At 32.7% G+C, this 14387-nt stretch overlaps 2 protein-coding genes across 18 annotated transcripts; both read right to left on the bottom strand.

The window, feature by feature from the left end:
* Window positions 1-254: 254 nt before the first annotated feature.
* Window positions 255-1892, bottom strand: DGAT3 (diacylglycerol acyltransferase). Its single transcript, XM_085734997.1, has 2 exons — window positions 1523-1892; window positions 255-1310 (listed from the first exon to the last, which is right to left on the bottom strand). The coding sequence occupies exons 1-2, from the start codon at window positions 1826-1828 to the stop codon at window positions 585-587; spliced, it is 1032 nt and encodes a 343-aa protein (XP_085591123.1). The 5' UTR covers window positions 1829-1892; the 3' UTR covers window positions 255-584.
* Window positions 1893-4225: 2333 nt separating this feature from the next.
* On the bottom strand, window positions 4226-14266 carry LOC146902822 (hydroxyproline-rich glycoprotein family protein). 17 transcript variants are annotated; one of them, XM_085734982.1, is made up of 10 exons: window positions 14107-14266; window positions 13930-14019; window positions 13726-13835; window positions 7189-7835; window positions 6460-6903; window positions 6237-6368; window positions 5781-5962; window positions 5577-5688; window positions 5318-5461; window positions 4226-4778 (listed from the first exon to the last, which is right to left on the bottom strand). In XM_085734982.1, the coding sequence occupies exons 4-10, from the start codon at window positions 7810-7812 to the stop codon at window positions 4665-4667; spliced, it is 1752 nt and encodes a 583-aa protein (XP_085591108.1). In that variant the 5' UTR covers window positions 7813-7835; window positions 13726-13835; window positions 13930-14019; window positions 14107-14266; the 3' UTR covers window positions 4226-4664. The 17 variants fall into 17 exon arrangements, with proteins under 17 accessions (XP_085591108.1, XP_085591115.1, XP_085591110.1 ...); XM_085734989.1 differs by having other exon boundaries at window positions 6460-6900; XM_085734984.1 differs by having other exon boundaries at window positions 14132-14266.
* Window positions 14267-14387: the final 121 nt, after the last annotated feature.

Genomic DNA, 14387 nt, shown 5'->3' with positions numbered 1-14387 from the left:
GTGAGTTGCTTATACAAGAGTCTTTAGATTCCCCATTTTTCAATGTAAGAAATATCGTGGGAGAGGACATTCTGCCATTACCCCATAAAAACTTGGAATGCAGTCAAGTCGTTGAGTTCAACAATCAAGATTTTTTTAAGGTTAAAAACGCCAATTTTTGGTCAAATAGTGATCTGAGTCTTACTAATGTGACATAGCACATACTTCAAAATTACTACTATGACAAAATGAGAGTAAAGGAAATCGAATTATAATTATTTCATAAGTATTCTTTCTTTTTTATTCTTCGTCAATAATAAATAGTTAACCAAGGGCAAGGTGTACCACAGACAGCTATCACATTCTTGTATAATGTGGGACAGTAAGAGTTGTTAACAATTTAAATTCCCAAAGGAAATAAAATCCATAATACGTTTTTTTTTAAAGGAAAAATCCATAATACTTTGCTTTTGAGAAAATCCACAATACATGACTACATTTTTTATACCAAATGAAACTTTAGGAATGACAAATAACAATGATATTTTCTCCACGCTGACACATATACAATCAGCATACTAGCTAGCCATTTCTACGATTTTTGTTCATGAAGAAGTTGCAGCAACCATACCCACATCTTTGTAATCCTCCCCTAAAAACCTAGCCACAATAGTATCCACATCCTCTAAACCAACTCCAATGCAGAGAGGGTTACTTGGAATTTTAACAGAATCATCAATTCCCTGAACCATGTTAAGATCAACAGAATTCTGAATTCTCACATTAGGAGCAGTTTTACACTTCCCCATACACTTGCATCCAACAACAACACCTTCACCTTCAACACCTACTACCTTATCAAACTCTTGTAACAATGCAGCAGCCCCTGATTTTTTGCATTTGTTACCCATGCAAACTTCAATCCTCTTTTGAGCTGCAGGGATAACCACATTAGTCTCTTTCTTAAACCCAGTAACAAGAGATGCATTATTTGTAGTGCACACATCCATAACATGATGATGTGAAGTAGAATCTTCAGGTATGGATAGCATACGTGGCTTCAATTCCAATTCATCCACAGGCTTTGTGGCAACATCAACATTACCAGCTCCTCTGAAAGTGTTCATGTCAACAACTTCACCACAATCACTATCAATTGACTCAGATTCAGAGGATGAAGACGAGGACAATTCAGATTTATTACAAGTTTTCATCTTGGAGGGTTTTAGTTTAGCCTTTTTCTTCTCTTGTTTCATTTTTTTCTTCAATTCCTTCTCCCCTGCTCTTACTTTCTCTAGCTCTCTAAGCAATTCTTCACCACCATCCTGCATCTATTCATGTAAAAAAAAAAAATCAATTCAATTATTGTCATAATCATCATCATCATCATCATTGGAATTTGTGGTATAAATAAAGGGAAAACCCCCCCAACAAGAAACAGGAAAAAACACAGATCTTTAATTCAGAATCTGAAGGATGTAGAAATTCAATTCAAATAGAAGAAACAATAAAAATAAAAAGAAAAAGGTGGTGAAAAAAGTACTGTGAGGCTTTGGTGAAGTTGACCCAAGAGATTAGGTAGATTAGGATCTTGAGCAAACCCTAATTGAGGTAATTCAGAAACGTTTTTAGAGAGACGTTTGAGCAATTTCATCTTCTTCTTGTTGTTTATGATAACAGGTTCTGTGTTTTTCTTCGTGTCTTGGTAATACTGCACGTGACCCTCATCATGGAAACCAGACCCCATAGACACCCTCACTCTCCGAGGAACTACGCCATGAGAACGGGTGTGGGTCCCAACGCCAGAGATGTAGGTTGTATGACGGAGAACGGTGCCGGAGACCTCCATGACGATGACGGTGATAGTCGTCGTTGAAATTGAAACAAAACTTCAAAGTATTGTGTGTTGTGTTATCTTTTTGTTTATGGAATTTGTTTTTTGAACTGTGATATGCGTGGCGGTTATTGATTGGATAATGATGACGTGGCGTATGGTTTGTGTTTGAATGTGGCGGGCATGTGTTGTTTTGGGTTTGCGCATGGCGGGCTTACGAATTGGTTTGATATCTGTCGTTGGTTGAAGTTTTGCTACATCGTGCGGTTGAGATGAAGGAAAACTTGTGACAAGTGTAAGGCTTTCGTTGACGTGTCAGAAGACATGTGTACATTTGGAAAAAGGCTTGCCTAGGTAGGTAGGAGCAAAAATATTGTGGAAATTACGTAAAGTTAAACAAACTACTCCCTCCGTCCCGGAATAACTGACCAATTTTCTAAAAAAAAGTGTCCCAAAATAACTGACCCATTTCAATTTTCAATACAACTTTCATCATTCCCAATACAATATAACACTAAATAATACTACTTTTATCATTCCCAATACAATATATTCCACTTTCCCCTTCATTTATACACTTTTCTTAATCTGTGTGAAAAACCAAAGTAGGTCAATTATACCGGGACGGAGGGAGTAACAAATAGTATTGTGTCTTACATCAATTATACAGCTAATTGAGTACTCCATCCGGTCACTATTATAAACAAAAATCAATTTTTTAGGTTCATTCATTAAATGATGTATTTAGTCTATATTATTGACCAAATACATCATTTAATGAATGAACTTAAAAAGTTGATTTTTGCTTATAATAGTGATCGGAGGGAGTATAAATTATGGTTTTCCTCTAAATAAATGTGACGGTTTTATACATAATATAAGCTTTATAATTCTTCTTTAAAAAAAAAAACTTTATAATTCTTGGAGTATTTCTCTTAAAATAAACTTTATATAGGTCAAATGTATCTCGCGATTATGTTTGGACAGCATTGTTTTTTTCTTTTTAGTCAAGTTTTTTTTTCTTTGAATTTAACAATTTACAAAATTGCTAATGTGTCCATTACACATGTGACATGACATTAAACGTAACATTTTAGCCCTATGATGTGTTATAAATTTGGTCCATTCACCCGTTTTACCCCGAATTGAAAATTCTAAATCAATTTTTCCTCAAATTCAAAACCTAAACCTACGACTTACTAGACCTACGATTCACTAGTATCTCTACTCCTAACACTACATAAAGAATATGATCTATGCTATAAAGAAGATGGGTATTCTTAGACCTTTGCATATGTCATTTGATGGTGACAATCTTTACACTAATGTGCGCTCATCATCAAGGTATGAATTATCGTTAAACTAGTTTGTTGTGCATCCCTGTCAAGATCCACTACAACTAAAGAAAAATTGGGCATTAAATCCTGAAAGATTCTAATGGGTGTTATATTTCAGACTAACCTAAGACCCATTTCGGCTAAGCTCGGATCCGACCCAAGACCCGAGAGCAGGTGATACCATATGACGAACATGTCCTAAACTTCATTGGAAAATGGCCCGAACAAACAGATCTTGACTGTCCAGTTCGGATCCAATGCTAGAGGACCACTCAGATGGTCACACCTGTCCCTCAAGGACAACCGTTCAGATGAAGGTTTGACAACCAAAAATCAAGCTAATCCACTATATTACCCTTTTTAGCCGCACTCTCTCTCAAACCCCTCAATGATTTGGGTGTCGAAGCACATGCAGGTATACCCTCCCCTCCGATAGAAAAGGACTCACAACAGACCATCGTGGACGTAAAAAAGCTCAATCCCTCTACATCGGATTTCACCCAACAAACCATCTTTCTAGCTCCAACTGGATCATGTTCCATCAACAATGATCTTCTTCCTTTGATTTTCATATATATGACATGTTGTGGATGAATAACATTCCATCTAAAGCCAATGAAGCTTTCTTTAGGAATATGCTTGGCTTGCGTGAGTATAGATTTACTTAGTCATGTTTTGTTTTTTTAGCATTTTTCTAGTTGCAAAACACTCTTTTTCCTTTCATCAAGATTTTATCTCTTTAGATTTTTCTGATAAGGTTTTTAATTAAACAATTGCTTTTAGTGTTTGTGACTATTCCCTTGGATTTTGGTCTTGTTCCCAAGTTGCACCTTTCCTATTTTTATTTTAATATATTTAAAGGTGCTGCAAATGATATGTGATGTGATTGTTGTGGGGTGTAAATAACATAGTTGAGATGTCAAAATGTCATGTGATGCTTTTGCTTTTTAAAAAAAAGAGTACTCAATGAACGTGACTTAGTTGGTCAAGTAATAAGTATCACTCAACTTGTAGGAGAGGAGAGGAAAACAATTCAATCTCCACAGAACACACTCTTGTAGTGAGGCTTAAAGAGTTTTAAGCTAATAACTTCCCTTTTGGATTAAAGTACGGAATTATCAATTATCAATATAATACAAGAGATTGCTTCAATATGTATTTGACAGACACTACATATGACATGAAACATGACTGTTACATTATTAGAGGAATTTTGTAAATGTTAAATATATATATGCAGCTACAGCATTAGAGAGAACTATCTCAAAAAATTCACTATTGAAATTAAATAACTCAACCGAAGATCCTATTCCTAGATTGTGAGACAGGCTGTAACAATTTCATAGCAGACTTATCCATGGATTGGAGTTTACTTTCTTCACAAAATCCTCTGAGTGAGGGTTTCATACTTCATTGTAAGCATTGAGCATCGACGAAGATATTTAAAGAATATTGAATGTTTAGTCGCCAACATTTTGTAACCATTAGTAGCAGTATTAAAAATCAGTGACTTCTCATGATGATGCTATGCAAGCCAAAAGTTCTCGAGACCCTGCTAGGTGTCCTGGTACACGTTGCCTTATCTCTTCAAATGCACACAATGTTTCCGAGTCCAAACCTCCAGCAAACTACAAAACAATAAATAAAACAATGTTAGAACAGCAACCTGGTTCAAAAGATACAAAAAATACAAACAAAGAGGTATTTCGGTTCTTCATTGATACAATCACAAACAAACTTGTTTACATGCATCATCAATGCATTACATTTTTCCGAAACTTTTACAACCATTTCATTTTCACTTATTATCTATGAAACATTGACATGGATATAGACGCCGGACATGACATTGACACACAAAATCATAACAATAATTTAAGAAAATGGAAATGATTGAATGTAAGCACACATTTTAGTTTCATGTTAGTGCCGTACACCACACACATCTTCAATTCAAAGTGTTGGTGCCGGTACTTAGCTTAAATTTTTAATGGATGGAACAGAAGCCTGATTGTAGTAAACCTACTCATCATATGTTCTTTTGGTGGCACTTGCACATTAGGAGAATTTATGGCTTCAATTTATGATATGTTCAAATGACGCGTTTCTGAACAATTACAAGTTACAGATTTCATTTACATGCCTTAAAAGTTACTAAAAAAAATACCTGATGGGCTCGGTATGCAAAATGCACACCCTGTAGTAGAAGAGAATCTTGACTAGATTCTCGGTCTGAATTTCGAATGGATTTAAGCTCCATTGTCAATCTTTTCATGTACATCTTGACAAGAGTCATTGAAGCCTGCTTTATCTGCATCAATGGTGTATAACTAATCAACTCAAGTTCTAATAAGCATTTCAAAGGCCAATAGGGGTATTAGAGTCATTGTTTTTCATTTCACGACTAAAAGCATAGAAAACGATACCTTGCTTGATATTCCTGAATCAAGCATCCACGCAGTTGGAATGTTGTACATTTGATACGAACGTATGACAGAATTTCGCAGCACGATTAACTTCTGTATGCTCCGCTCAGACCTATCACAACGATGGAAAGAATTAGCCCCTGCCACCTGAAAATCTGCCATATCAGTAGTTCATAAATAGAATCATTGTCACAATAATCTTACTTGTCTAATAGGCTTGCCATCTTTTTCAAACTAGCTACACATGGAATGTCAGGGTCATCCTTGTAAGATGAAATCTCTTGTTCTAACATTTTAAGCTCACGATACTCAACTGCAGCCTCACGCATCGCATCAGCTTTCTTCTCAGGCCACTTAAAATGCTTCAAGACAGCACGCTCATCGGCCTGCGCAATACCGGATCATAAGAAGCTACTAAGAAACCATTTTGTTTTATGTACACTTTCAAATACATACTTATAGTTAGCTTCCGCTTAGTCTGACTTATTTTCTCCTCAAAAGAAGTTAGGCCAAACAATATTTTAAAAAGATCTTAAATAAAAAAAGAGCTTATCTTTTATGTATCAAAATTAGATACAAAGAAATTTTCAAAACTATCTATCTTATAAAGAATATTAACAAACATAGGCCCACCAATAAATAACTTTGGCAGAAACTTACCAAAGTGGATAGTTCACCATCAAGCCAATCAACAAACTTGAGGACGTCTTCAATGTCCACATAGGACGCGTCAACAACCTTATTTATAAGGCCATTAATGAACTCCCCTTTTGTTTGAATGTCCTCCCTAATCTGGAAATAATGGCCAGTCATATCAGTCATCACTCATTGATTAATAGAATAAATTTGAAAGTTAGTTAACACAATTGAATGCATTACTTACTGCTAAAAGATGAGCCGATCGGTTTTGAATTTCTCCTACAATGCTATTGTGTGCACTGTTAGCTATCGGTTTCTGATGATTAAGTGATCCTTTCAAGTCTTTCTTTGTGTCCTGATTCTTTAAGGAATGAAACAGTTGGACAATTGCAGGAGCCTTTTGAGTGTTGGCCAATTTTGCCATAGGCCGAGAGGGAATTGGTGGTGGCGGAGGTGGTGGAGGTGGCATGAGGCAGTGGCTGGGTGGAGATTTTCTTCCTAAACTTGTAATTTCACGAATGGCCGCATGACTCGGTGTTGGAGTTGGAGCTGGAGCTGGGATTGAAGATTTAACAAAAATCACCTCAGGATTAGCTTCTTTTTTTACCTTAGACATTTCCAATTTGTCAGCAATGATTTTTTGTATGTCTTTAAATTTAGGACTTTGGCGTTCTCCAATTGGCTCCTTCTTCATTCAAGAAAAACAAAAATCAGATTCATTGCTAAGGAAACAGTTTGAGATAGATACAATTTTAGGCATATAAAAACAAATAATTGATCTCAATTTTGTAATCACCATACAAGTTAACACTCTAAACTAAGGTAATTCCAATCAAACAATGATTGATTAAATGATTCTAATGAATGCATTAATACACTTGAAACTACAAAGAGATAAAAAAAAAAAAAAAAAAAAACACATTCCATGCACTTTGAAGCAAATCAAAAAAAAAATCATATATAAGTTTCTCACCTTTCTAGTACTACTAGTGCCAAAAGCTGATATCTTAGCTTCAGCAGAGGCAAGGTGCTGATTAAGCTTTATATTCTGAGACTCAAGATCAATGTTCAAGCTCTTAACTTGATTCAATTCATCCTTCAAGGCCTTAACCTCAGACTGCAAACTTTTGATCAAATTCTCACTCACCTCAAGCTTCTCCAGCAACTCTTTCTTCTCCTTCACATCAGGATCATCCTCCTCAATCCTCCTTCGCCGCGGAGGAGCAACAACAACAACCTTAGCCACTTCACCTTCTCTACTACCCTTGTGAGAACTTTCAACCTCTTCTTCAATGGATTTAACAACCTTGTTCATAAAAATACTTCTTTTGGCCTTTGAATTGTTCTTCATGTCTGGAGGCACTGACTTAGCTCTTGTTGATGATGATGAAATGGTAGAGACTCTATTAACAATTTCTGGTGGTGTTTTTGGTGATTCTTTAGCCTTAGAAGAAGCTTTTACTCTTAAACGTGTTGTTGCTGTTTGTGGAACACTTTGTAGAGACTTATTATTATCATTATGTTGTTGTTGTTGATGATGTTTCAACACACTTCTTGGTGTGGTTGTAGTTGTTGATGTTGGTGTTTTCTGCTTCATGGTTATGATTCTGAAAATGGTGTCTGAAAGAAGAGAGAAAAGATCAAAGAGAAAGTACTAAAGCAGAGACAATTGTGAATGAATGAATGAATGTATGTATGCTGTTGTAACAGGAACCTGACACGTAGAATAAATAAAACAAACTTTATGCGACACCCGTGTGTGTTATGTATGAGTGTGAATATAGAAGGTAGATAGTAGCCATAGATGAACACATAGAACCTAAACGATACACAAGTATCACCATGTACAAAGGAGATTGATAGATAGATAGATAATAATATATATTTCAAGTTGTAATCACTAATCACATGAGTGAGTGATTATGTCAAACACACTGACAAGTCAATGATACACATATTAGGATTAAAGACTTTGTTACCATTTTGAAATCTTTATTCTTATTTGCTCATGGAATTAGTCACCTTTTCAATATCCAACTTTTTTAGACTTGCGGCAATTTTTTTTTTTATGATAGCTATGAAAAAAACTATGTCTAATGTGCATAAATCTAGTTTCATCATTGAATCAATAAGTCGCATCATATTTAATCTAACTTAACGATGAAATCTATTGATCCAACGGTGAAAACAACTGTATACATGATATAAAACTGATCATATATGTGCACCATAGACTTCATCTGATAAGCCGTAAAAGATCAATATATGTATTTTCATGTTTAAATAACACACTCCCTCCGTCCAAGAATGACTGACCCATTTTCTAAAAAAAAGTGTCCCAAAATAACTGACTCATTTCAATTTTCAATACAACTTTCATCATTTTCAATACAATAAAACACTAAATAATATTACTTTTATCATTCCCAATACAATATATTCCACTTTCCCCTTTATTTATATATTTTTCTTAATATGTGTGAAAAACAAAATTGTGTCAATTAAATTGGGACGGAGGTAGTAATTCTTTTCAAAATGAAGATCAATTCCGTAAACAAGTACAAATAAGAGGATTGAAACCGCAATTAAATCTAGATTAGATTACCTTTTGTTATAGTTAAGTACAAAGTACCTTAAGCTATGTCATCTTCAACTAAACTATACACCTTGACGATTTAAAGCTAGCCACCCCAATAGAAAGTGACGTAAGGTGAACAGACACGAGGATCAACATGTACAGTAAGATGCTACTAGAGAAAACGGCAGAAAAAACCATTTTATTTTTGTGTCTTATTCAACTTGTGTTGGCACATGAACACAATATATCCTAGGTCTATCAATGTGTCTCTTTGTTTGCTTCCACTCGACCACCGAATTCAGATCATGACTTTAGGTAAAACTCGTTTTGGCTTCAAATCTATATTTTTGCTAAATTTATTTCTTGTCTTATTCTGAAAAAGAAAATAGTTTTTGTATTATGTTGAATTTTCTGTTACGCTTTTAGAATGAAAGGATCCAAAAAGTTCAAAATCAATTTTTAGTAAAACATAAATTTTATGGTTTATAATATATTTCCTTTTCTCGGTTCAACACAAGGCCTTAGTTTTATATCAGATTCCCTTCATACTATACAACCAATAAAATATCCAACTTTGGCACATATATATTTTCTGCTTCTTTGTATTCTTTCTTGTTCAAAATATATATTATTTTATTGAATTTTGCTTTCGTTTTATTGTGTGTCTTGTAATGTAAGACAGCAATTAGCAGTTGTAATGAAGAACCAATTACTCCCTCCGTCCCGGAATAACTGACCCATTTTCTAAAAAAAGTGTCCCAAAATAACTGACTCATTTCAATTTTCAATACAACTTTCATTATTCCCAATACAATATAACACTAAATAATACTACTTTTATCATTCCCAATACAATATATTCCACTTTCCCCTTTATTTATACATTTTTCTTAATCTGTGTGAAAAACCAAAGTAGGTCAATTATACCGGGACGGAGGTAGTAGTATATAGTGCATATACATAGAGGATGATGAATGCCATATATAATGACTATATGACTAAGTGGTTGTGTTGTGGGTCCAAAATTGTTTCTCAATGCAAATGAGGAGAAATTTCAATTATTGGGCCCTCAATATTAACTGCGAAGTCATATGGAATTTAGGAATGGAGTATTTTATGAATTTTATTTGTTAACAATTTTATACAAAAGTAATCGGTTAATTTTTACAGTTGACTTATATGTATGTCTCTCTCTCTTTTGCTTCTTTTTCCTTTCTCACTTCTAGTTGCTCACGAGTCAAGTTTCTATTCTAGTATTTAGGATTCTCGTTCACTATGTTCTTATGGAAGGACCATTTTTGTTATTTCAATGAAGTTGTGTCATTTGTGTTTTCTTAGGTGAAACTATTAATGGTGTCACGTATCAACGAACATCGCACATGTCTTCCAAGGGTAGATTGGTTTGGTTAAACTATAAAACAAGTATAACTTATTTTCAAGACATTCTAATGATGGCCTTAATTTGTCTTGCATTCTTGTTCTAGCTTTAAGAACAAGTAAACAACTAATTAACGTTTCAAAATGATTTTATTATTACTTGAGCAATAATTTCTTTTTACCTAACTAATCTCTTGGAAGTTTAAGGAGGGAACAACGATTTGATGATCATAGCTGAGACCACGAATAATGTTTAATGTCTCTTTTTTTTTTTTTGAAGTAATGTTTAATGTCTCTTATAAGCATAGAAATGTTCTTTGATGTCAAAATCAAATTTATAAAAGTCGGTTCCTATCGCATTCCTTTCCTTATCTTCACGTCTAATTGACACCACGAATTGAAGCTAAGACTATTACATAACATGCGGGGGAATCAAATTAAATATAAAGAAAGAAAACAAAATGAAAACATTCAGGAAAATAACATCATAGTAATTAAGGAATATTTGGATGCATATATATTTGGATGCATATATAGTCTTTAATTTTTTTAAAGTTTATTTATATTTTTAAATATTTGATTTTGAAAAGAAAATAAACAATATTATATTTTTTTAATCCTTGTCAAAAAAATAATTATATTTTTAATTTATTTTAATATGATGTATTCAAATTAAAATATAGTAAAATAAATTACTGTTTTAATGATGAGTGTAAAAGAGTTAATATCCTGAAACACTGGATGAAAAGAAAAAACAACCACAAACAACTTGCTTAGTCACAGCAACAGACAACTTTATTTAGACACACTCACACAAATGGAAAAAAGGTAAACACTTTTCTAATATGTTACTTTAAAAATAATGAATTTATATACTCACTCATTGTTAAAAATAATGACAAAGATAAATACATATATCGAACAAACACTTGTCATCAGATGAATGGAAGACAATGTACATCGTGTTTTTTCACTTTTCAATTATTATAGTTTACTGTGTCAAAAAAAAATTATTATAGTTTATTGCATAAACTATACATGTGCTCAATGTTTTTCACTGGTCAATTACCAGGAAGATAATCTTTTACAAATAAAAAATATATAGATTATTTTTTAATAAAAATCAAACAATATCAATCACTTCAACATGAATTAAAAAAAAAAATCAAGTTTGCAATTATTGTCTAGTTATTTTCAACCTCAAGTATATAACTAAGTAAGTTGCAAACTAATATTTAGTTATGGCTAATGATATTTGGGTGGTTTGATCTCTCAGTTGTACAAAAAAAGTTGAGAAAGTTATGCGGAGAATCTCACTATTAAAATGTTTTTTACCCCACTTACAATTTTTATAAGTTGTATAACCCGATGCATTATTAAGGTGAGATTTTTCACATAATCCTCTTAATTTTGTTTAACAATCGAGAGGATCCAAATCCGATATTTGGACACCTTTCTCCCACACTCATTACACACTTCATTTTCTTTGTATTTCTCCTAATATCATATTAATATATCACATTTATCATACCTCTCAAAAAAAATCTTTGTAGAATGCGTATTTTGGATGTCCGTAAATTATTTTCCTTACCCTTTAACTATAGTTATCAATCATTAACAAGAGGGCAATGCAAGCAAATCCATCCAAAAAGTAGCCACGCAAATCTAAGGCATAGGATCAAGTGTTTCTTTGAAGTGCATCTCCCACTTTATAAAGCAAAAGTGCAAAACCACTCACAAAAAGATGAATCTAAATTCTTGCTATAAGAAGGCTAACCCCCATAAGAATCACTTTATCAATAAAACAAAATTCTCAAATCCGATAGGCCCCAACACCTTTTAGTGCTTACCACTTTTCCTGCCAATGTTTATCAAAATGATTTAGTTTAATATACATTTTATATTATAAAAATAGGTTAAATTATACTAGTGTCCTTTAAGTTTGAGGTTTGCAATAAATTGATCATTTAAATTATTTTGGTCACACATAAGTCCTTTATCAATTTTTTTAATATCGGTTAATTTTCATTCCGGTGGATGTAAAGAATAAAATAAAATTTTGAGAGTGACACACAATATTGATGGGAGGGTACGATTGAAAAATAATAATTAAGGTTACATTTAAAAGTGACATTTTTTTTATATAATTACTATATGTATGTAACCGTGATTAAAAAAATCATTTGAAAATGGAATAATAAAAGTATTACAAAATATAAATTAAATAATTTTTTTATGTATATATAGTTCCTTGTGCATTTTTTTCTATTATTCTTTAATTATTAGTTTTATAGTTTTTTTTAATGGAAATTAATTTTATAAAATAGTTTTAATTCTTCGTCATGCCAAACAAAGCTTCAAGATAAAGTAGCTATATGTATTTGCTATATAGACTTGGCTATTTCCTCTTCTTTATTTTAAATATTTTGATAATTTCAATATTTTGTAGTATATTATTGAAAAGACACAACAAATCATAGACTTGGCTATTTCCTCTTCTTTATTTTAAATATTTTGATAATTTCAATATTTTGTAGTATATTATTGAAAAGACACAACGAATCATGACTCATATGAGCCCATAGTCACAACAAATTCCTTACTTAATGCTGTAAAAAGCAGAAAATTAAAATAGTTATGTTTCTCTATCGGTTTCAACAAAAGGGGTCATTATTTAGGGAATATATGCTCAGATAAACGAAAAAGGTGAAGAATACAATCAATCTTTGATGCGTTTTAGAAATAATTAAGTTAATTTTTTTAAGGAAGAAATAATTAAGTTAATTGTAGAGTCATGTATACCAAATGTATAGGGGCCATAACTCATAAGAAATGCATGTAAATTATGCATGTTTTTTTTGTTGAAGAAAGTGTAAATTATGCATGTTAATTTGTGGACCAATTTTAATAATTTGATTGTAAAATTTGTACGTAGCATTACTTAAATGGGCTGAACATGTATGATTGCCAAGTTTAACGTATATGCCAAAGGTGAATTGGTTGGTGTTATATAACTTTTTGTTTATCATCAAATAATTAGCTGAGTGAATCCGTGAAAGAAAGTGCAGAAGCATATCCACATGTGACAGGACATAAATTGTACATGAAAGTGAGAAAGAAATGAGAAACATGCTAGATTTTAGAGCCACCGTTTGCTACTCAGTACTTTGTTGCCATAAGAGCAAATGCAAACAACATGTTCACTGAATCACATGTTTGTCTCTATTGTTTTGATCAGAAATGTGGACCGCATTTAGCACATTTCTTTGTTAAAATTGGTCCAATTGTAGGTATTATTGTATTTTATGCATGTTTCCAATGATTTCTAGCTTCATGCAATGCAATGATAGATGGTCCTAACTAATAACTAGACCCAATTTAAGGCTACATTCCCTTTTTGTTCATCTTCTTCATATCTTTCAAAAATGGTACCTTCTTAGCAATTTTGCTATTGGAAGATGTCAATAACAAAACGCAACTATTTTCTTTTAAAAATCAAAACATAAATGTATGTATGGTTTTTAGTTATAATGGACATGGATCAAATTGAATTACCCGTTGTCTCAAGTGAGTAGTTCGGTTGGCCTGGTAAGTTAAGTATCGCTGAATGAGTAAGGATTCGAATCCTGAAAAACTAACGTACCAGCTAACTTACTAATATTTGCCTATAAAGATATGTGAACACCAAAGAAAAATTATTTAATTAATGCAGTGTTTAAATTTGTTTTTGCAAAAGCTATCAAGTAACAACATAAATACCTGCCTAAGAACTTGATGTATACTCTTTCACATGAATCACCAAGAAATCCTTTCCAAGCCATGCCAACAAAATCTCTTTGATGTCATCATCTAAAAAGAAATATGAAAATATATCAGTTTATTGTAAGAGATATTGTAAGATATGTATAGATGAATTATTATGAATGGCTCACGTACCTGCACAAACAAAGAAAATTGGTACCTTGGCTTTCATGGATTAGTCCCACCATTCACAAATGAATTTAGGTGGGTACTTGTCTTATATGTAGCTTTTTTCTTTGTGGCAATAAATATTTGATCATGAGAGTTGGAAATGTATAATGGAGGAGAAGGCTATGGGGAGAAAAAGAGTTGTAGGGGGTTGAGTATATAGGTAAATAAGTGATTCCCTTTGAAGGAATACTTAAAATATATTAGGAAAAATTCCAAGTTTTCACTTGTTTGTTGTGACTTCATGT

This window comes from Medicago sativa, chromosome 8, assembly GCF_051527215.1.
Source record: "Medicago sativa cultivar Bolivia chromosome 8, Bolivia_mono, whole genome shotgun sequence".
Lineage (NCBI taxonomy): Eukaryota > Viridiplantae > Streptophyta > Magnoliopsida > Fabales > Fabaceae > Medicago > Medicago sativa.
This window is presented reverse-complemented; position numbering and strand designations above follow the sequence as displayed.

What these genes read in the sequence shown, in the direction of transcription:
- DGAT3 (XM_085734997.1), bottom strand. Translation starts at nt 1,828, where the DNA reads ATGGAGGTCTCCGGCACCGTTCTCCGTCATACAACCTACATCTCTGGC. An exon ending in AACTTCACCAAAGCCTCACA is followed by an intron (nt 1,311 to 1,522) that starts GTACTTTTTTCA and finishes TTACATGAATAG; the next exon opens with ATGCAGGATGGTGGTGAAGA.
- LOC146902822 (XM_085734975.1), bottom strand. Translation starts at nt 13,991, where the DNA reads ATGGCTTGGAAAGGATTTCTTGGTGATTCATGTGAAAGAGTATACATC. An exon ending in GATCGGCTCATCTTTTAGCA is followed by an intron (nt 6,369 to 6,459) that starts GTAAGTAATGCA and finishes CATTATTTCCAG; the next exon opens with ATTAGGGAGGACATTCAAAC. An exon ending in TTGCATACCGAGCCCATCAG is followed by an intron (nt 4,779 to 5,317) that starts GTATTTTTTTTA and finishes ATTGTTTTGTAG; the next exon opens with TTTGCTGGAGGTTTGGACTC.